We start from the raw sequence: 21,858 nt of genomic DNA, 5'->3' as shown, positions 1-21,858 counted from the left end.
TTCAATTTATAATAATATAAAACAGAGAAGAGTAGAATATCATCGTATTTGAGGGGCTTAAAACTGCTGTTTTTTTTTTTTTCATGGCTTTTTTGCTTGAAAAACGACTGAAATGATTAATCGATTATCCGTTGTGCCAATGATCTTCCTGACGATCAATAAATCGACTTCTGCTCTCTAAGCTGGACCCTCCAAAAGTACAACTTGTCCACATACTTTTGGCCGTATTGTGAATAGCGTGGCAACGTATGTTTTCAGGAAATTCTATGGAGAAACTATTCAGGGATAAAATAACCAGATTAGAACTCCTGTTTTTTTTTTTTTTGGCTGATCAAGTGAACTAAATACATGATCACTCATTTGCAACATGGCCCACAATCACAAAAACTGGTTGCGGTCCTGGCTTTGTGCGTGGCGGCATTGTCGTGTTGAAACAGGAAAGGGGCCTCCCCTCAACCGCTTGACGCTAAGTTGAACTGTTGCCTCAAGTGTTATTGTGCGCTATAGCATTAACATGAAAAGCAACCCCACGCCAAAAACACAGGGGTGTCCGCGTAGTTTTGGCGAACACAAAGAAAAAAAGCCCCTGTTGCTGTAATGCGTGTCGTATATCCGCAGGTCTGCTGGGCAGCGCTCGCTTCACTGGCTCTTCCCAGAACTACAGCACCCTCCTGCTGGAGGAGGAGGCCCGGCTGCTGTACGTGGGAGGCCGAGGAGCTCTGTACGCACTCAGCGCCTCCAACATCGCCACACCTGCAAACCTCACGGTGAGTGCCGGGACGCCGATCACCACCGCCCAACTGGCTCTGTTGGCACAGAAACAGCAAAGCCCCATTTCACAAGCCTCCCCCCCCCATTTCCCAGACGTTAAAAGAGAACAAACTAATAATAGCCTTAAGCAGATTGAGCAAATCCCATTGTGTTCCTCCAGTTTCATGGATATCGGATTAAGTGCACCAGGCGTTTATTCAAGGGTTAGGGATGAGAGTCGGAACTCAGTGACGCGGCCAGAAAAATTAAATGTGCTGTCTTTGTTTTCTCTCTTCCTGTTTATCACGCTCACACACACACACACACACTTCTTTTCTGTCTATCTAGAGATCTTTCTATTTATCTATTTTCCCATTCTATTTCTTGAATTGACTGGCTCATCCTTATTACCCCCCGCTGTTTGCAGATTGATTGGGACGCTTCCCCTGAGCAGAGGAAGCAGTGTCTGAACAAGGGCAGAGACAATCAGGTACAGGGCTGCAGCTCTACACTCTTGCTATTCTCATTATTCTCCTTTTCAGGGCTTCGTTCATTGAGTTATAATCGAAGAACATCAAAATTAAATTTCCGCTTTGTGATGTGCAGAATTCCTCTGACTGCAGAAAAGGGGATAATCCTTTCAATTCCTTTTTAAGCCACTTTCCCCCCAGAAACTAAACTGGAGGTTGAGCATTAAGAAAAAAAGAAAAAAAAATCACATTCATTCATTAAATATTTGCGTTAAATAGCCCGTCGTAGATGAAGCGGATTGGCTGGTTGATGGTCTGTCCAGTCTTGCCTTTTGTGGAGCCAGAAATCACCTGTTTTTTTTTTATTTTATTTGCAGACTGAGTGTTACAATCACATCCGCTTTCTGCAGCGGTACAACGGGACCCACCTGTACGTCTGTGGGACGAACGCCTTCAGACCTCTCTGTGCTTATATAGTAAGACATCTTGTGATCTAATTTCAGCACACTTACCGTGTGAGTGGTACTTAAATTAAATTACCCCCCCTCTCTCTCTCTCTCTGTCAGGATGCGGAGCGGTTCGGCTTCTCCTCAGGCTTCGAGGAGGGCAGGGACAGGTGCCCCTATGACCCGGCAAAGGGATACACCGGCCTCCTTGTGGGTACGTTCACTCGCCAGCACGAGACTCGGCGCTCGCGGCTCATGGGAGCGTCAACCGGCCCTGCCGGTATCAGGTCGTAAGCCAAAGAGCTGGACGGAGGCGGACACGAACGTCTGCTCCGGGTTTCAGGGCAGTGTCGCGGAGAGATTTCCGTCTTTGGCTGCGCCAGCGTAGCTCGACACAAATGCCAAAGGCATCGTAGAAATCACAGAAAAAAATAAAAATACATAAATGGATACAGGGACAACGGTGGAGGGAGGAGAGACGTCTTTGCCTCAACGGCGGCTGATTGAAACGTTGAATGTCTTTTTCTGACACGTTTTTTTTTTTTTTTAAGTCGACCTTAATACACAATATTTATGCCCGTACGTAGATTTGCCAGAGTTACTGGTCGCTGTCATGGTTCCTCCGTGAGGAGTGTCCCACCTAATGCGGCTGCACTGTAAAACAAAAAACAAAAACAAAAAAAGAACAAAATCCCCGCATGCAAAAGAAAAAATGCATTTCCCAGGTCCGCGGAAACTAACACGAGTTCGACTGTCTCAGAGCTGCAGGCTTTTCAGCTCCAAGTTCCTTAGTTGTGTTTCCGCGGACAGGGTCCGACGACCCTGCTGCAGGGACGCATCCTCGTAGTCTCATGTAGGTTTGTTGCCGTTGTTGTTCCTGAGGCCGCCGCAACTATCCGACTTTCCATTCTAATTTTAGCACTAAATTTTTATTTGTTTCATTCATTATGAACTTATTTAATTGTGGTCCATTTTATGTAGTTTTACTCTCTTTGCCTTTACTTGCCTGTTTCGAAAACGAAATCTCGAACTCTTATTTTTTTCCCCGTCGCAAGGCGCTCTGTGCCCTTTCTTTTGGAAGGCGCTGTTCAGAGAGACTTGACTCCTACTGTTACCGGGACGAAACACCGACAACCAACCCAACATGCGCCTGCCGGGGGGAACGAAGGCGCCGTGTCATTCAGACAGCTGAAGCCTCCTGTTAGCCTCAGCTGAACTTTGGAAATCATTTTTGCACAGAAGAGGGACTATGTTTGGGGGGGGGTGTTGCATGAAGACAGACTTGAAGAAGCCATTTCAAACATTCCCTTGATTCAGTTCTAACCACTTAAACATACCAGGCTCTACGTCTAATTGCCATCGGTGAACGTTATGTTAACCATCTCCTTCGACTCTAATGTCCGCGTGTCTTTCCTCCTTTGTCGGTGCTCCACCGGCAAACTTGTGTGATCTGCCAAGCAGACGGCGAGATGTTCACGGCCTCACAGTATGAGTTTCGCAGCTCTCCAGACGTGCGCAGAAACTTCCCCTTCCCCACGCTCAGGACAGAGGAGGCCCCGACCCGGTGGCTTCTGGGTAAGAGCAGTACATGAAGACACATTTCGAAAAGAGAGGAAATAGTCCACAAACAACTGCAGTTAGACACTGGTTAATCTGATCTCACTTAGAGTGCACCACTAAATACACCAAACCTCATTGACATTTTTTCACGTTTCTATCTCAGATGTTTTGCTGTTTAAAAGAACTGCACTGCAGCTCTAACAGTCTCAGCTGCGGCAATTCAATCATACGTAGAAGCTCCATCTTTAGTTTCGGAGGAGAAACTCCCAAGGCCGCTAATACATCTGTGTTTGGGTACGTGGATCTGTGGGTGTTTTCTTTGTCTGTGTGCAGAGGCAGAATTTGTTGGCTCTGTGCTGCTGAGGGAGAGCATCAACAGCTCCGTCGGTGACGACGACAAGATTTACTTCTTCTTCACGGAGAGAAGCCAGGAGCAGATCGCCTACCCGAGCCAGACCAAGGTGTCCAGGGTTGCCCGAGTCTGCAAGGTCAGAGAGGGGACCTAGCCAAAAAAACAGCGTTAACTGTAATCATTTTAAGGGTTTCATGGGTTTGGAGAATTAAATATAAAATAAATTAGAACAAACTCACGTAACAGATTTATGGTGAAGGTTGTGGAAAGAAAGGGTTGGGGGGGGGGTTGCCAGCCATGTGAGGTGCAACAGCGGTGGGATCATTTAATGCTTCACATCCCCACTGCAGAGACAAATGTGAAGGGATCTGGGGAGAGTTTCTGTTCTCACTCTCTCTCTTAGCTGCTGTTCTACTCTTTAACGGTCATTTCAGTGCTGAACGGACCAGCAGCTGGGAGTCTCCGATCTTGGTTTCCTCACTCATGACGGCTCTTTCTGTTGCCAGGCAAACTACAAGCCCACCAACCTCCAGCTCCAATGGCCAACCCTCTCCCCCTCTTGATTGCCACCTCGCCCTCTTCCCCTCCTCCTCCTCCTCCTCCTCCTCCTTTTCCCTCTCACCTCATTTCACTTGCGATCAGCATCTCCGGTCTAGACAGCAAGCCCCGCGACCACTCCTAGAGGTCCCTCTTCCTCTCCTCCTTCTCCCCCGTCGTCTCTTTTATCCTAGCCATGGTGGTGTAATTACCGTCGCGGCGTGCCGCTCTACCGAAGCCACCGTCGAGCCGTTTTTCTGCGGAATCAAAAAAGTGTCCAAAGGAGTCTGAGCTGGTGAAATGATGCTCAGAAATAATTTTGCAGTCTGCATGGATATATGAGAGAAAATAGAAATGAATGAGAAAGCTACCTATTTAATAACCACCTAAGGGGTCAAGTTTTAACATCCAAGCAGAGTGAGTTAAACTAGCCCCGACCACTGGGCAGTGGTTCGGGAAGGTACCACAGCGTGACTGGCTGGGCGCTTTTTCTGCTTTGCACCACCTGGAAGAAATGCTTCCAAAGATTCCCAAAGATTTATCACTTCATTTCTTGCATCTGAGGTACCCCTGGCGCTGTTTCACCACGGCGCACAGCCCCCTTTTGAGACGAGGAGTGCAGAAGGTTCCTGGCCTCATCTATCCATCAGAGTGATGGCTCTTGGGTGTAATTTTGCAGGGATCTTCATTACACGTTTATTCAGACGTGGCGGGACCTATATGGGAAGAGAATTTGGCGAGAGGGAGCGGTGTCACTGCTGGAACGGAAGAAGGCTGTTTTCTGTTCTCTCACAAGGCAGATGGGTTTTAAAACTTGCTTTTTGCCATTGAAGCCTTAATTATTCTTTCTCACAGTGAATCCAGTGAAAACATATTTTCTCATCGCTTTCTGCTGCCTGCTCTATAACGACTCTGACATTTGCCGACATGCTGGGTGGAAAGGTTTTTTTTTTCGCTAGACATTTATTTATTCATCAGTGCAGTTCACATGGACCCAAATCTGACATATCGAGGAAATACAGGGGAATTTTCCTCCAACAGAAACTCTGACAACGACTTAAAATGAGCCCAGTCTTGGGAAATTAAGACTGCGTGATATATTGGTTACAGTGCTCTTTATAAGGCGAACAAGACGGGGGTTCATTCTCTTGCTCTGCATGTTTCACCTCGTGCAGTCCAGACTTGCCTTGTTGAAACTGATACGGAAATGTTACCCGGTCCGACCCTGTGATCGCCGTCGTGACTCTTGAGTAGAAGTGAATCTGGCGCGCCGAGGTGCGCACAGCTGTGAGCGGCTCCTTCATTTCTATTGTGCGTTGAATTGAGGGACAGTGGTCAAGTGCATTTAGTCTGCATACCGACACCTTTGAGTCGCTTTTCCAGGGCGAACGCACCACGTACTCAAAACCTGCTTAGAAGTAGCAAATAGACACAGCTAAAGTTTGTTAATGTAACTTTAATGTCACGTACAGACTTGTACATTGACTATTGATTTTCACGTACGGTCTCTTCTCTTTTGAAGCTGACATTGTCAAAAGTGTTTATGTTTCTGAGAGTTTTTGTGTGGCTTCACACAAATACACTTTATTTATGTAATTATTCTGGGACTGTCTGCATCTCTCCACCGACGCTATCCAACATAAAAAAGGGAAATTATTGTGCAACTACACATCTTTAAATTATATTTGTCTTTTCTTCAGACGGCCGCACATTTAAGTGCATTAATGCACCTTTTTTCACAATTGGCAATTATACAACTGCAGGTGGTGAAATAATGCCTGAAAATGTTACCCTCTCCCAAAATCTTTTCCCAACTTTTTTAATCCCATACTCTGCAACAGTTCATCTTCTTACGATTCTATTTGCAACCAAAACAAGTCACTTCTGGAAATAAGGTCTGGACTCCCCTCTTCCTCCCTCCCTTCATCAGCGCCGCGGAGTTGTCAGAGCACTCGGGACTGCGATGACTCAGTCTGAACTAGGCCACAGCAGCGCATGCAGATGTCGAGCCGGTCCCCAGTTTGGCCCCCGTGGCTGCCAGACATCACGCCGGATGGAGGCAGATCCGCAGATAGAGCAGGCGTTGGCAGCAGCCGCTGGGTCGAAACCACGGAAGACTTGCCATTTTTGAGCGGCGTGACTAGTTGTCCTCTTCTGTTTCTCACTTCTCAGCCAGACTGCAGGGACATTTTTCTTCAGCAGTCGTGACCTGTTTTCACGGGGAAGGGCGTAAATGACATGAAAACAAGGCCTTTTCAGGGACACAAAAGCAGAAGTCACGCTGTCGCCCTGACATTATTCAATATTGCGTTCCGTATATCCCGAACGAAGAAAGAAAAGCTGTACAGGCTGTCATTTTTTCTATCATAACTTCAGAAACCGACCTCAGGTCTGGCTAGAACAGCAACACAGTCTCCCTCCTCTCGTATAGGGGTGAACTTCCGTACAGGCGTATCTTTACGGTGCTATGCTTGGATTCTTGACTCTTATTTACTCGGATTTGCGTCATGACAGCCCGATGACCCAGGCGGTGCTTTGATTGACGTAGATTGTAATCTCTCGGTGCATCCCTTTAGCTCTTTCCACAGTAATAACCCGGCATCCATCGCTGTAAGAATCTCCTATGTTGTCTTCTTAATAGCATCCATCTTACTCCTGCCTTACTAACCTCTCTGCCAACGCCAGCTCTCTGGAGATTTCGTTCTGTGAAAAGAACCAACCCTGAGAGTGGATGGATTTTTCTGCAGTGCCTTCCCTCTCTTTGTCTCCATCTTATACCAAAAACTGAGTTTTAGGTATAATAGGATGGAAGATGGAAGTGTTCCTGATGCAGGCATTTCGGCTTTAGATGCTCATGGGATATGTCGATTTGAGCTGCTGTGCCTTTTTTGTGCGTGTTTTGATGAATGACAGATTTCTGGGCAAGACATAAACGAAGAAACATAAAGAACAATAATTCAGATTAAAAAAAAAAAAGAAGTAGTCTCCATCGCTTTTTTCCAATCTCTTTTAAATGAGGTGTGCTAAATTACTTCTTTTAGGGAGCGATTTCTCGCAGCCTCGCCTCCCAGTGCTACCAAAATGCAATTAGAGCAAATGTACTAAAGTAGGCGTACTCAGAGCTGGAACGCTAGCATTTCAGCTCCACTTTCATGAGACTCTATCTTTCTTTCTGCCCTGTCTCTCTTTATATGTGAATTTTTTTTTTTTGTACATTATGATTTCATGCCTGTCTTTCTGTTGATTCATGTGTTTTGGTCACATCTTTGTGTCCCTGTTATTAAAATCACAGATCAGTTGCCATTGACGTGTACACGTTATGTGAGAGTGGGTGGATTTGCGTGATTGGAAAGTGTGTATGCCGGAATATATCAGCACAAAGTGAGTGACTTTATCTCCGCATCGGATCCGTCCATTCATCCATCCACTGCCTCCTCTGTCTGCAGACTGACTGGGGCGGCCAGAGGACCCTGCAGAGGAAGTGGACCTCCTTCCTCAAGGCCAGAATGGTGTGTTCGGTCCCAGAGTATGAGCTGCACCTCAATATCCTGCGCAGTGTGTTTGTCCTGCAGGGTCGGGACGCTCAGAGCAGCATTTTCTATGGCGTCTTTGGCCTGGAATGGTAAGAGACTACATTAAATTCTGCTTGTATAGAGAGCTGAAGTCGTGGCGTCACGTCTCAATGCAGTCTCTGATTTAGCATTTATTTCATCAGTCTTTATGAAAAAAAATGAAGCTTGTTCCTTGGGTTTACTTTCCACATTCTATGAAAAACCGTCAGCAGTTGGTATAAGAAACTGAAACCTTAGATTTGAACAACAATTACTTCGTGAGCACAAAAAAAATAAAAAAAACAACCTACAACTTCGAAGAAAGAAGAAACTACAAGCACGGCAAGCCACAAGTGCAGTAGTGAGGCCAAGCACTGATGTGGAGCGATAAGTTCTGGTCTCGCAGTCTGTGGTTAAATACATCCCAAACGTGTCTGGAGGGGTTGAGATAAGGGCTCGTCCACAGAAAACTGGGAACACCATTTCCCCACGGACCCGGCTTTGTGCACGGAGGGCACTGCCACGTTAAAACAGCAGACGGTCTTCCCCAAGCCGCTGCGACGTTGGAGACACGTTATTGACTAAAATATCATCGCATGCTGCAGTATCAGGGTTTCCCTTGATTGATAAAGAAAAAGAAACAAACATTAGATTCAGCCAAAAATCCATGGTCATCTACCGGGGATGTGGTTTCAGTCCCTCTTTTGAGAGCCCACTGTGATATGTGAAAACATGGCAATATCGTCAACATCTATGGTCACGTTACAAATGTACATTACTTTGAGATGAAAAGAGGTCGAGCCTATTTAGAGGCTGGATAAAGTAATTGAGTGGTCAATCAGCAGAAAATTACTCAGCGACATTAATCATTTAAGTCATTAAAATAAGCACAAATGTTAAAACATCTTCTGGTTTCACCTTTTCCATAGCCGGTCATTGTAACACCGCATCTAAGATTGCTGGCCACTCTCTCCGATCAGTCTCGTCGATTTTTGCAAAGTTCGGCTCCACCACAAAGCCTTGAATACTTTCAGAGATGATGCTCAACCTGCAGCAACCCCCCCCTTTTTTTTTTTGGAGGAAATAACCCCTGGGAGGAGGTTCAGACATTCCCCGAGGCTGACTGGTAAACCTCTGGCCCTTGAGGGCACATTTTGGTTGTAGAGGGTTGACATTGTACTTATTTATGGTTTGGATATTTAGGTTAGTTAACCTCCTGCACTCAAGGTATTAGTTTTTAGCTTTTTTTTTTTTTTTTTTTACATCTCTGGTACTCTGTGTTTTAAAATGTTCTTATGTATATGGGGTTTTTTTTTTGGTGTGTGGTGAGTGTCGTTATGCCTGTCCAGTTGTGCTGTGAGCACAGTAAGAAGAATTCCTAACAGCGGCTTGTTGTAATGGCAGTAAAAGTTAACTTAAATTGAAAATTTGGGGGGTTTAGGACTATTGGTCAGACAAAAGTTGTCGGCTTGGGCTCTGAGAACTTGTTATGGGCATTTTTCTCTATTTTAGAGAATAAACGATTAAGTTTGGAAAGAATAAAAAAAAAATAAAAGGGTGAATTGATAACACGGAAACCCATTATTCCAAACCCCGGGTGAGTTGTTATCAAAACAGAGCCAGGCGAGCTGCAGTCAGAGCTGATGTGAGAGTGTCAGAGGACGACGGCTGTCGGTGGAGTATCTGGCAGCGACGAGAGTGTGTTTATGCTGATATGCAGAGTCATGCTGCATAAAACTGTCCCAAGGGTGCTTAGATTCAGATGGAGACGATTGCATTGCAACAGGGCAGCAGTACTGTCTATTTCTATCTCGCTTTTCCTATTTTTTTTTTCTCTATTTTTTTTTTTGCTTCTCTTTTGTGGAAATTCGAGCTCACCCTCTGTCAGTCTGTCCGTCCTCTCGTTCACTGCGGCAGCTGTCGTATCTTTTTTCTTCTTGGTTGTCTCTTTCTTTCTTTCTTCTCTCTCCCTCTCTCTGTCTCATCTTGTCTTTCTATATGCTGGTTACCTTTTTAAAAACACGCAGTAGACTCGAGCGTGCCAGAATGAGTAAGCCCCTGAGCTGTACTGCGCACCGGTTTTGAAGACAGATTCTGGTTTCGCTTCGATCTCATTTTTCTCACTTGAATGCTTTTGAAGGCTGAGGTGGGCACACAAAGAAGCTAAGAATGTGACGCAGGTATTTTCCCCCATTACTAATCTCACCTTGAGGGCTTAAGATTAAGGGTCACCTAGTTCCCGTCTCACAACTCCTGCTGTTGTTATGTTGTTGGACAAATCTTTTCTTTCACAGGTGCTCCACCAAAACCACAAGGGGGGCTGTTTTATTCATTACTCACAGGGAGTGGGTATGAGAGTACTGTGAGTGTGGTGTTGAAAAATCTGCAAAACAAATATTTCCCTCCGGAGTGGATGAGGGGAGAAGCTACTGGAGATAAAGAGGGAAAATGACACACCTGTCAGTGACACCCCCACACAGGTCCAAGCAAGACAAATGGATAAAATCCAAGAAGAAAATGTGGTTTTCAGAGATCAGAAAAGGCCTCTCAGTAGCCTAGTTACCCTTTCACCTGTCACTGGCCACTGACGATCTGTGATGTGTTTGAAATTCGATCTGGGGGGCAGTTTCTCCCCAGATAATAACCTCCTCAGTGTTTATTCAACGTTGAATCATTAATCCTGAGTCTGTACTCTGGATGTGTCTCTGGGGTGGGGGTGTGTGTGTGTGTGTGGGGGGGGTTGTCTTTCAGGAAGAATATCAAAGCGTCTGCTATCTGCCAGTACGCCTTCTCAGATGTACAGAAGGTTTTCGAGGGGCCGTACATGGAGGTCCAGGACTCAAAGTGGAGGGAGTACACAGGGAAGGTACCAGAGCCGAGACCAGGATCTGTAAGTTTCATCAATTAAAACCGGTGTAAAGCTCTTTACACCGTCATTTAATGTCTTGCTCTTCTCTCTGTTTAAACAGCGATCACTGACCATTTCTGCCTTTCTTTCTTTCAAATCTCCAGTGTATAACAGATCTGCACAGGTCCCAGGGCATCAACTCGTCTCGAGACCTCCCAGACAACGTCCTCACTTTCGCCAGAAGGCACCCACTCATGGCCAGCCAGGTGCACCCAATAGGGGTTCGCCCTCTCTTGTTCAAGAGGAGTGTCAACTATGTCAAGATAGCTGTGCACAAGGAGCCGGCGCTGGATGGAAACATTTATACTGTCCTGTTTTTGGGAACTGGTGGGTTTTACTACTGAACACTCTCCAACTCCTGTGAAAAGACCGAAAAGCAACAATTAATTGATCCTGCTAACAGGTCTGTGTTGTAAAGGCCTGATATATTTTATTAGTCTGTGGCATAGAGCTTCATTATTGTGCAACAAGACGCTAATGTCTGTATGCCAACGTGCTGATGTTCGATGGGAATGCCGTTAGCTTTGCAGCTATTCGGCAATGGGCCAAATCTGAGAGATGAAAATCTTGACCTAACAGTGGTGCCAGATTAAAGGGTATCACCAAAGCGAGGGGGGCATGAATGTCTGGACAAAATTTCATGGCAAAACCATACAAGTAGTTGTGTGGGATATTTCAGTCTTGACCAAACAGCGGACTGACCAGCCCACTTTGCTGTTAGCATGGCTTAAAAACACATCAGTGGGCCGCACTGCTGCACTGGCTGACACGTTCCTGCATTGCCGTGAACCACGGAAACCGTGACTTACTTCGGTTCGATCCCATATACACGTCCTGCTGCTGGAAGTGGTCACCAGGGCACCAAGTGTGTAGTAATCCGCAACTGAAAATAGTCCCGAACAAATCCCAATCTACTCCCGTTCGAGCAATGTTTGCTGAAAACCACAGTGCCCAGCTGTATTAGGAAGTTACTGGGCATTTGCTTTAATTAAACCATGTATTTAAGAGAGAGATACAGGGGATATGTGGGTCTCCTTTATTTGTGACCTGTTTTTAAAGATTTGCGTCTTCGGTAGAACTGAATAGGCGTGGGGCTGTGTGCCAGAGAAGGGACAGGGGAAGTCAGAAAGTATTGAATGATGGCCTAACACATTGTTGATTTGGGTCTTTTCGCTGGATGTTATTGACACTTAGTCATGCATTTTGTTCTATGTATTGTCCTCTCCAGCTTATTCTAGTGGCTCGCTTGACGAGGTTGCATCTCTTCCTACAGATGACGGTTGGTTGCACAGAGCTGTGGACATCGACGGAGAAATGCATATCATAGAGGAGCTGCAGTTGTTTGATAGACTGCAGCCCATAGAGAGCATGGTCATATCCTCAGCTCTGGTGTGTATTCATGTATGCAGAGTTATACGTTAAAATAATGAGGCTTTAAATGGCCTATTTATGCTAAAGTGATGCAATTTAAAAGAGAACACGATAGATCGTGCTCTGGCTAATAAATGTATTCCATAGAAATGGAGTATAAACATGCTATTGGCAGAGGATTTTTGTTTATCAGTCAGAGCCAGAATATTAGAACATTTTTAAGAACATTTCAGTGCCTACAGTTTTACAAACTGCGCGTATAAGTTGAGTGTTTGGTGTAAAGCTAATCTGCAGCGAGGAGGCAATGGAAATTTCTGCTGAAATTTCCAAATGCATCAATAATTGACGATTACGCTGCTTATTTTGCAATGCATAACAATACTCGTGTTACCTGTGGGAATTCGAGGCTTGAAAGGGTCAAAAGGACAAAAATGAGTAACATGCAAATAGAGTAGAAATAGATTAATCATTTATCCTTTGTTTCACAGCGGAGCATTTATGTCGGCTCCCGCTCTGGAGTCGTGCAGGTGCCGATGTCAGCCTGTCAGAGATACACGTCCTGTTACGACTGCGTATTCGCCAGAGATCCGTTCTGTGGCTGGGACGGGAGGGTGTGTGTGGAAATATCTTCACGTGCACAGAGGTGAGGGAAACGGCACACGTGCACGCTACCAAAAAAAACAAACAAAAAAAAAAACACATACAGACACAGTGTAGACAGAACGGCGCATTTTCCAGCGAAGGGGCAAACACGCAGACAGGCTCACGGTGGTACATATGTACTGTTTCCTTGGGTTATTTGACAGAAAACGAGACAGTTAAAATTGGCATTGCTCCATCGTAGATCCTGAGTGCGTATTTCCCTAAAACCCTCTGCAGTTCCACCTATCTACTCTGCTCGTTACCTTCCTTCATTTCCTCTTGAAACTCCTTTTTATGTTTTCTTCCGCCTCTTCTCTATCTGCTGCTACGTGCGTTTGGATGTAAGTCTGAGAAATCTTCAAAACAAGAGTGGTTCTCTAAATTGAATGGAAAAATAAAAGCATGATATGGTGACTTTGAATAACCTCGTTTTGATATCAGAATCCGAATTTTCTATAAGTACAGTGTTAATAGACATGGACCATTTCGACACAGTGTTCATTTTTGCATTACACGACCTTTTTATTTGATGGTTACTTCTTCCTTCTGGGCCCAACAGTAATCCTGGAGTCTAATTAATTATTAATGCAGCTTACTTTCCCTTCCAACAGAATTTTTATGAAAGCAGGTCTAAGACAATGTAGTTGACCTCGATTTTTCTCATCAGATCTGTTCAGCTCAGCAGGAGCTTCGTCTGGAGTGGGAAAGTTTGGGTTTCGGACGTTTTCTTACTGACAGTGGTGGAGGAAGTACTCAGATCCCTTACTACCGATACCAGACTGTAAAATTACTCTGTTACAAGTAAAAGTCCTGCGTTGAAAATGTTATTTAAGTAAAAGTATGTGAGTCTTAGCTGCAGAGTGTACTTAAAGTATCAACAGTAAAAGTACTGCAGACAAATGCGAGTGTGTCCTGTGCTATTATATACTATATGAATAGATTACTATTGCTTATGCATTGATACTGTTTTGAAAACTGTTTTAGTTGGTTGAGGAGGAGCTAATTTTATACTCTGTTGAGCGGTTTTATCTATAATAATATATCATATTTTATAAGCTTAATTTTTAAACTTAAAATCTTGAATCTAAATTTTAAAGTAAATAACAATAATTCCAAATATTTCCCTGACAATTCTAGAGGAGTAATAAATATAAACTGGCATGAAATGGAAATACTCAAGTAAAGTCCAGGTACCTCAAATTTGTATTAAAGTACAATACTTGAGTAAATGTACTTGTGTTACATTCCCCTATTACTTGACTTGATATTCCCTGAGTCCCGTAAAATTAAATCCAGTGGAATTTTTTTATTTTTATTTAAACCTCGTTAACTTTAAATCGTGAATCTTGCTTCTTGTAAAATGTTTTAGTTGTGATCTGGATCTGTTTGACCAGTGGCTCTAAGGATACTGGAAGTGGTGGGATTCAGCTGGAAAGGGCGTCTATACAGGAACCAGTGCGTGTTTTCAGGCCCTGCCAGACACACAGTCTCACACACACACATACAGGCATACTTTGGCTTACTCTTGCACTGGGGGCTGATTTTGCCTCTCCTCATTCACTCTGCATGAGTGAGTAGCAGACATCTTAATCTCCATTACCAGAGCAGACACATCAGCCTCTCCTGTGGACTTGTTTTGGAGTTTCTCAGGCAGCAGAACGTTCGGAGAAAGCAGCAAAAAGAATCGAATGTTTATGGGAGATCTTACATTTCCCTGGCTTGTAGCTCACAATATCCGCTTCATTCCTAAAGCAATTAAATTATGTATAAACTGGTTATCCTCATCTTTCTATAAAGGAAAGTAAACAGTCTGCTCTCTAGTGCTGGAGAACAGAGATATCGATTGAGAGTAAAGCTCTGGCAGGATTTTTCTCACTACTGCTGTGTACCAAACCGGCTGTTCCTCTCCCTGGAACCATTTGTAGTTAGATCTAAAACTGCCAAATGTTGTCTCTCTTTGTGAATTCAAATTGTTGCTGCAGAAACTTTGTGTCCTCTCTTCTGACTGCGGATGCTTTGGAGGGGTGTGCGAACTTGACGTGTTAGCCTCATCCAGTTATTGTTTTGGATTGTTCTTACAGCTCTTGGATTGTTTTTGGTTTTTTTGTTTTTAAGGTTTGATTTTCAGGATGAAATCTCAATCGTAGAAATGTTGTACATGATTTTCTGATTGCCTTTCTGTTCACTCCTGATTTTTTTTTTATCTGTCTTACGTTGTTTATCTGTAACTCATTGTTATTCCTGCCTATCATGGCCAAGGTTCGACTTGAACAGAGATGTCTAATCTCACCGAGGCGTTCCTGGTCAAACAAAGGTTAAATACTCATTTTTCCAAAAATGTAACTGATTTTGAAAAATCACCTCGTTTCAGGTCAAACCTAACCCAGGACATCCTGAGAGGGATCAGGGGCTGCAGGGAGAATTCCGGAAATGGTATGTAACAACGCACAAGCACACACAGATTATAGGGGGAAAAGAGTCCCAAACATACCCTTCTTTTCTCTGCCTGAAAAACTCAAGGACTTAGCACCTATTAAGGGATTTCGTTACGTGTGCGTTCCTTACTCATCCCCCGGGTCCCAGTGTGCACATTTTAATCAGTTCCTCTCTTGCTGGAGGTCGGGTGGTCATGGCGGCTGCATTGCAGGGCTCAATACATTTAAAGAGGCTTATGAAGTGTAATAGAAAGTGATGGTGAAAGGTTTAGCCGCGAGGGTTGCTCACCCGCACTGTGAAATCTTAACCTTTGCGACCTGAATTCTCATACTATGTCCATCTCTCCGTCCTGCTGCATTTTTGTCATGCTGTCTCTCTCACATTTTCCATCCCTTTATCTTCCTCTCTATAGGACATCTCACTCGTTTCATCTCTTTTTAGCTCCATTTCATGTCTCTTGTTCTCTGCCTCTGTTGCTCAGTGGTCCATCGGAGGCGTTCCGTGATGTCCGGCGACGATGTGCTACTACAGTGCGAACTACGCTCGAACCTGGCAACTCCACGCTGGACTCTAAATGGCAAAGAGCTCCAGGGGTACGACCTCGGTTCGGGCTACCGAATCGGCACGGATGGCCTCCTCATAATCGGAGCTCGTGCCCAGCAGAGCGGTTCCTATCGCTGCTTTGCTGTCGAGAACTCAGTCTCAGTCCTGGTTTATCTTTACACGGTAAGGGTGCACACAGACCCGTACTTCCCCGTGGAGCCCACAGCCACGACTAACCCCACTACAGTTTCGAGCCCAACTGTTTTCTCCACAAGCAGCCCCACTGAGCAGCCTCTGCCCTCACCTCCCGCCCCGCCTCCTCCGGGACCTGAGTTCCAGACCTACAGACACATGGAGGCCGTGTACATCTCTCTGGTGGCGGTTCTCGGAGGGCTTTGCTTGGTTCTGACTGTGGTGCTGCTTTATGTGAGCTTCTGCACCAGACGGGCCTCCCGGGACCGGAAGTTCTCTCAGCAAGGGCTGCAGGTCCTGGGGGCCTCTGAGAGAAAAAGGAGTTCCCATTTTGAACTTAAAACCATCTCCAGCCACTGCAATGGCCGACAGGGTCGTCAGTCCATCTCGTTGCCAACGTTCGGGGACATGGGCGATGGTTTCCTCCAGATAGTTCCAGGTGAGGGCCAGATGTCCCCAACAAAAACACCACCTCCGGCACCTCCGCTTCCTATGCCACCACCACTTCCCAACATGGACTACGCCAACGGGCTGTCGGCCACTCTGCCCAGTGTGCTGAGGAAGATGAATGGGAACAGCTACGTGCTGCTGAGGCAGGCTGACCCCGAGGGCATGTCACCGCTCTACCACTCCTTCACAGAGGAGCTCAACAGGATCCTGGAGAAGAGGAAACACACACAGCTCGACCTGCAGCCTGATGAGAGCTCCATCTAGGACGCCCCTCTCAGTCTTTGTCCCACAGTTATTTATTTTTACCCCAACTGTGACCTGTAGTTGTGGGGAGAACTAACTACCAAACGCTGCTGTTATTTACCCAGTGTGAGAGTACCTGCAGGTTGTGTCCTAAACTGATCTGAAACGTGCAGCCTCCTGTGTCTCCCACGACAAATGGCCCCTGATTTCACTTCAGCAATGGACAAAACTAACCAGAGATTGCTATTCAAAAAAAGTGAAGCGGTGAAAAATCTGGCCAAAGACTGCACCATTGCATGAGAAGTTACCATGAGGAGGGAGCTTAATGATGCTGCCTCAGCGTAGACTCTCTGGAGGCCTGTGAAAGATGGTAGTCAGATGACACACAAGACAACGGTGCAAAATGGGACATGAGTTAAAAAAAAACAACAAAAAAATAAGGCCAGGAGGTGATCGTGTATTCCTGAGACTGCGGAAGTGTTCGGGAAGTTTTTACTGCCATGTAATATTAGTCGTCTATGGAGCTTAAATGAATACTCCACCCCAAATCCATCAGTAAGCTTTAGGCGTTGAAAACATGGCATACCTGTTTGTCCACGAAATTTGCCCTGGGATTTCCCGGTCTGGGCGGAGAACAGGTTTTTGACTCAGCCTAAGTCGCAGGACTGGAGTCCGCATCACCAACACAAAGTCACTCTATTCTGACGGTCATGGTAGTTTGATTCGGCTGGCTTTTGTCTTGACGTAGGCAGTTCAGGGGGGGTTTTATGGGCTAAAGGGATGGACGGCAAACTTTACAAATCGTTCCACAGTCCAAAACAACAAATCAAACAATTCATTCATTCCACATGAATAGGTTTTCCATCCCATCTGACCTACAGGTGTGGCTGATAAGGAGGCATACAGGAGGAATCTGTTTAAGGGCTGCACTTAATAACTGTCTCCATGATCGATTCATTTGTCATGTAATTTTTTTGGCTTAATCCTTTCATTTCAAAAAGCAGCAGAAAACCTCCTCATAATGTCCTATTCCAAGCTGATGTCTTCGAGACACTCTGACCAACAAAAAATAGGCCAATCCTCACATTTGAGAAGCTGAAATCCGGAATGCATGGGAATTTCGCTTCATGAATCACTTTGCTTCATAAATAATCAACTAATTATCATGAATTCATGCTGATCACAAGCCTGCATTCTCAGGCGTCTTACAGCCACCTTTCAAGCCCACAGTAGGTGCCTGTTTGATACATGAAATATAGAATTTACGTGGAGTTTCACTTTAAGAAGTTCTGTTACAGCGCATGAGAGCACAGGTGTGAAGACAAATCATACGTTTGTTTATTTAAACCACTCTTTCCTCATGTTTTCTTTGTTCTCGTGTAAATAGCAATAATTACATCCCTGTTGCAGCTGTTAGTGGCAATGTGTCGTGCCAGTCCCAGTGGAAACACCTGTAGCAAACTCTGAAACTATTTTTTATTTTTTTTCTCCATAGTGTCTTTCTGTTTTTCAGCATCCCTGTGAGAAAAGAGAAGGAGCTGTATGAATTGCAGCTCTGAGTAGCCTGTTAAAAGAGCAGTCACTTTGTGGTCAGGTCGATTTGAATTCACCGAAGACCGTGGAAGATCGGGGCCCAAGAGGCTGAGAGGAAACCACTACACATCCATTAGGAAAAAAAACAAAACCAAAAAAAACGAACGAGATGCTGTAAAGATATATGCTTACTTGCTGTTTTATATTTATACACAACATAAACATACTGATACTTTGTCAGACTGACGCACAATGTTTGGATGATTATTCATTGCACCTTTTAAGACCTTTGCCTTCTCCTGAGACGCCAAGAAGGTCGTTTCATGCCAACTATTTCAAAGCACTGGATCCTTTAAAAAAAAAAAAAAGATGTTACAAAGAGAGAGGGAAAAAAAAGAAAAAATGTTTTCTTCTAGTTGTTAAAACAACAGAAAATGACAGCCACAGATTTGTGTTTGTCCTCTGCTGTGAAAAGGCTGCTGGTGGCAAGTTTCCAAATCAGAGTAGAGAGGACCTTCACACGTGCGACACACAAGAGCATCCTCAGTGTTTACCTGACATCAGAGCAATGCCAAAACAACATAAAACGGCAGAGCTTACGGTATTTCTTCGGCAACGTGGACAGCGCCAGGATCACATGGTGCATGTGTAACTTAGAGGGAAGTGACTGAAATGAATCTCTTGAGTAGTCTGTAAACGTGCCTCAGCCAGTGGTATATAAAGCTCTGTCTTTCCAGCCAAGTGTCCAATCAGCTCTTGTGGCAGCGGCTCGGCGGCAGTCCTCTCTGGTGACCCGCAGCGCGCATCTGTCAGAGCGTCGCTGACAGTAACAGCAGTGTTTGGCTCACCACCATGAAGAGAGGACAGGGGGGTTTTTTCGTTTGTTTTTTTTTTTTCTCGCCTGTTTGCTTGCGTGGAGCAATGTCGTCTTTGCAGGTAGAGGCGGAGAGCAAACATTTTGACCTCCATGTCCTGGTCGGCCATGCGGGGAACGGATGATGGGAAAATAGGGCCTGTTTTTGCACAGGAGAGTTTTCAGTCATCTTCTCGTTTTCCGCAAAAGCCAGTTCATTATGAACCTCGACTGATTGAGAATATAGTCTAGCCAATGCACTCTGTGCAGACTGGTAAATGTGCTGGTAACGATGGAAGAATCTGTATACTTATATATATACTACTTTTAAATACTTGCGCGCTTGCGTACTTAGCTCTTTTTTTTTCAGTCTTTGCACAGTAGGTATTGTCACTTTTTGTGTGTACAGCTGAGTGCAGCATGCGCCTCTTGTATGCAGGTATAAACTCTCTGCATTCAGACATTTTACCCCACTTCTGCTGATTCTGTGATCTTATGCCAAGCATCAGTCCCGCAAACTGGGAGAAAGATCTGATTCAGTGTAGCAGATAAAGGCCCGTCTCTTTAATGACTAGAAACTATTCGCGCAAATGTAAGAAATATAAATTGATTTGCGAGAGAGAGTGAACGTGCCGTTTAATGTGGCCACCCAGGCTTTCCCACTCCATACCTAACCATTTAAGATCTCTTACACATTTACAGTGGTTGTGTTTTTCTCTAAAAGTTCTTGTCGGCCTTGTTGCTCATACGGAAAAGTGTTTTGAGCGGTGGTTATTTCTCCCCTTGACCTTGCCTCACCTTCAACTGACCGACATGTCCCGGTTATCTATGCAGATAACAGGTCAAGACACAAGCTGAAAATGTTGGCAGAAACAACTTTCAGCTTTCGACTTTACGGCTTTCCTCTTGTCATCCTCTCCAGCCTTTTGACTCGCTTTCATCCTCATCCTCATCTTCATTCCTTCCCTCTCTGCTGCCTCTTTTGTCTCCCCGTCTTGTCACCCCCGCATGACCGCATCACCATTCGCACTCTCTCTCAAGGACCCTGCTGGGTTTACAAATGGCCATGATGGCCCCTTAATCGATTACAGCCAGATTTCGAGGATCGTTCGAGTTTGTGTTGGCGAAGGCAGGGATTGCAGCAACCATGGGATTCTCGGCATCAGTTTAACATCTGAGATGCATTTTATTCTCAGATTTCTAGCTGAAGTTATGAGATATTTTTCATTGCACGGATTTCCCATATGTATCAGACAGATTGAAATCTGAATCTCTGTCCCTTCATTTTTAATGTACTCACAGTGCTCAAAAAGAGCGACTGGGATCGATAAGATTTTCTGATCCATGCTAATTTATAGGTGCGATTCACTGGAGGTGTTCTCGTTGGGTTACATTTTATATTCAGTTTAAAGTCTGTAAAAGGATTGCAGTTTCTACTGAGTTCAACATGTTGCTGTACTTAACCATGTATTATATAAAAGCTCCCATAATCAAGTTCCCTCATCCACAAGTTGTGGACGATCCTTAACATGTTGGAAGCTTCATCTGAATCTGCGACCACAGTTGCTGCTGCTGCTGCTTCTTTCTCTCTCCAGCACAATCTGTTTACAATAGACAATGGCTCTGCACTGTACTGTGTACTGTACTAAGGACTCTAGGTAAAAATAGCTAACGTGTTGGCTACCAGTTTTACATTCAGCTTGTTTCTGCACACAAACCCACAGTGAAGCACTTGTTTTTGCGAATTCAATAACAGTTATTACATCCTGCTGATTAAATATGCAAGCTACAGTATATTTTATGTAGATGTAGGTTATTTCTCTAAGTGTTGGCCAAAGAAACTGGTGTAAAGAGTTAACAATTTGCACTGTTGTTACGTAAATACTTTGTAGTATACCCCTGTAAACTGTGACACTGTCCATCATGTTGGTTCTGTATGATTTTCTGATGTAGATAATGAACTCACCTATGTGGTCTCGACTGAATTGACATTGTTGCTTCTTGAAATGATTGTTTAACCACCGGAGCTGTTGACAGAACTTTTTTATGTTGAGTCTGATGTCTTATTTATTTGAATTTATTAAATTTTCACTGGCTTTTGTGCAGATAAAAAATAAAAATAAAAAACCCACTTTGCATCAGCTTGGGGAAAAAAATGTTCATTGTCAACAGCCCTGGGGGGGGGGTCAGGAAACATGTTCGCACTGGATATTCTCAAGACACCATGCTACTCAATTGTTTTTAGCTTGTGGCGGGCACCGAGGCCACTGTCCTCCACTGGGAAGGGAGCCTACATTATCCCAGAGACATTTACATACATTTATAACGGAGCAGACATATAACATGAGCTTAGTTGGGGATAAAATGACAATTTGTTTTTCAGAGCAGTGTTCAAGGTTTGTAACTTAGCAAAAGCAGCTTTGTTTAGAGACTTTAATGTCCCAGCATGGGTCGGGCTGTGCCAGTTCCCATTGGGGAGCACAGGGGTGATGGGAGCAGAGTGGCTCTGATTTTCACATCGTCAGGCATTTCATTCTTTAACTCCGTGCCTTTTATTAAAACAGGCAAAGCAGCCACAGCAACCGAAGTTTCATTTGACCTACAGTTGGTCATATAAATTTACAGATAACTTAAAATTTTGCAACTCTCATTGTTTAAGCAGTGACAGACACTAACTCCAGTGGTGAAAAGTAACTAAGTACATTTACTTAAGTACAATTTTGAGGTACTTATACTTGGCCATTTCCAGTTTCTGCTACTTAATACTTCTACTCGACTACATTTCAGAGAAAAATATTGTACTTTTTACTCCATTAAATCCTCTGACACGCATAGTTACTAAGTACTTTTCAGATTAAGATTTTATAAATGAAATTAGAAAATATGCATTAAGAAAGATTTAACTACCCAACAGTATATACATATGTTAAAATGAGCTCTAACTTATAAATCCTGCTTATATGGTAATGAATTGGTAATAACATTTCAACATATAAATTTAATTTGCATAATCAGTGTTTG

The 21,858-nt window shown here is 44.4% G+C and overlaps 1 protein-coding gene across 3 annotated transcripts in view; it reads left to right on the top strand.

Annotated features, from left to right (window-relative positions):
* sema4gb (sema domain, immunoglobulin domain (Ig), transmembrane domain (TM) and short cytoplasmic domain, (semaphorin) 4Gb) overlaps positions 1–21,842 on the top strand; it is a 34,529-nt gene extending 12,687 nt beyond the window's left edge. The window contains exons 2-15 of one of the 3 annotated variants that reach the window (XM_040135393.1): positions 619–767; positions 1,178–1,240; positions 1,598–1,696; positions 1,787–1,880; positions 3,128–3,241; positions 3,560–3,714; positions 7,562–7,737; positions 10,418–10,556; positions 10,679–10,901; positions 11,803–11,963; positions 12,434–12,588; positions 14,959–15,020; positions 15,505–15,749; positions 15,845–15,882. In XM_040135393.1, coding sequence (XP_039991327.1) covers positions 619–767; positions 1,178–1,240; positions 1,598–1,696; positions 1,787–1,880; positions 3,128–3,241; positions 3,560–3,714; positions 7,562–7,737; positions 10,418–10,556; positions 10,679–10,901; positions 11,803–11,963; positions 12,434–12,588; positions 14,959–15,020; positions 15,505–15,749; positions 15,845–15,853 — 1,844 coding nt within the window. In that variant the 3' untranslated portion in view covers positions 15,854–15,882. Of the gene's footprint in view, positions 1–618; positions 768–1,177; positions 1,241–1,597; positions 1,697–1,786; positions 1,881–3,127; positions 3,242–3,559; positions 3,715–7,561; positions 7,738–10,417; positions 10,557–10,678; positions 10,902–11,802; positions 11,964–12,433; positions 12,589–14,958; positions 15,021–15,504 lie in introns of all 3 variants that reach the window. The other 2 variants (XM_040135392.1, XM_040135391.1) reach the window with 2 other exon arrangements.
* Positions 21,843–21,858: the final 16 nt, after the last annotated feature.

This window comes from Xiphias gladius, chromosome 9 (genome assembly GCF_016859285.1).
Source record: "Xiphias gladius isolate SHS-SW01 ecotype Sanya breed wild chromosome 9, ASM1685928v1, whole genome shotgun sequence".
Lineage (NCBI taxonomy): Eukaryota > Metazoa > Chordata > Actinopteri > Istiophoriformes > Xiphiidae > Xiphias > Xiphias gladius.
This window is presented reverse-complemented; position numbering and strand designations above follow the sequence as displayed.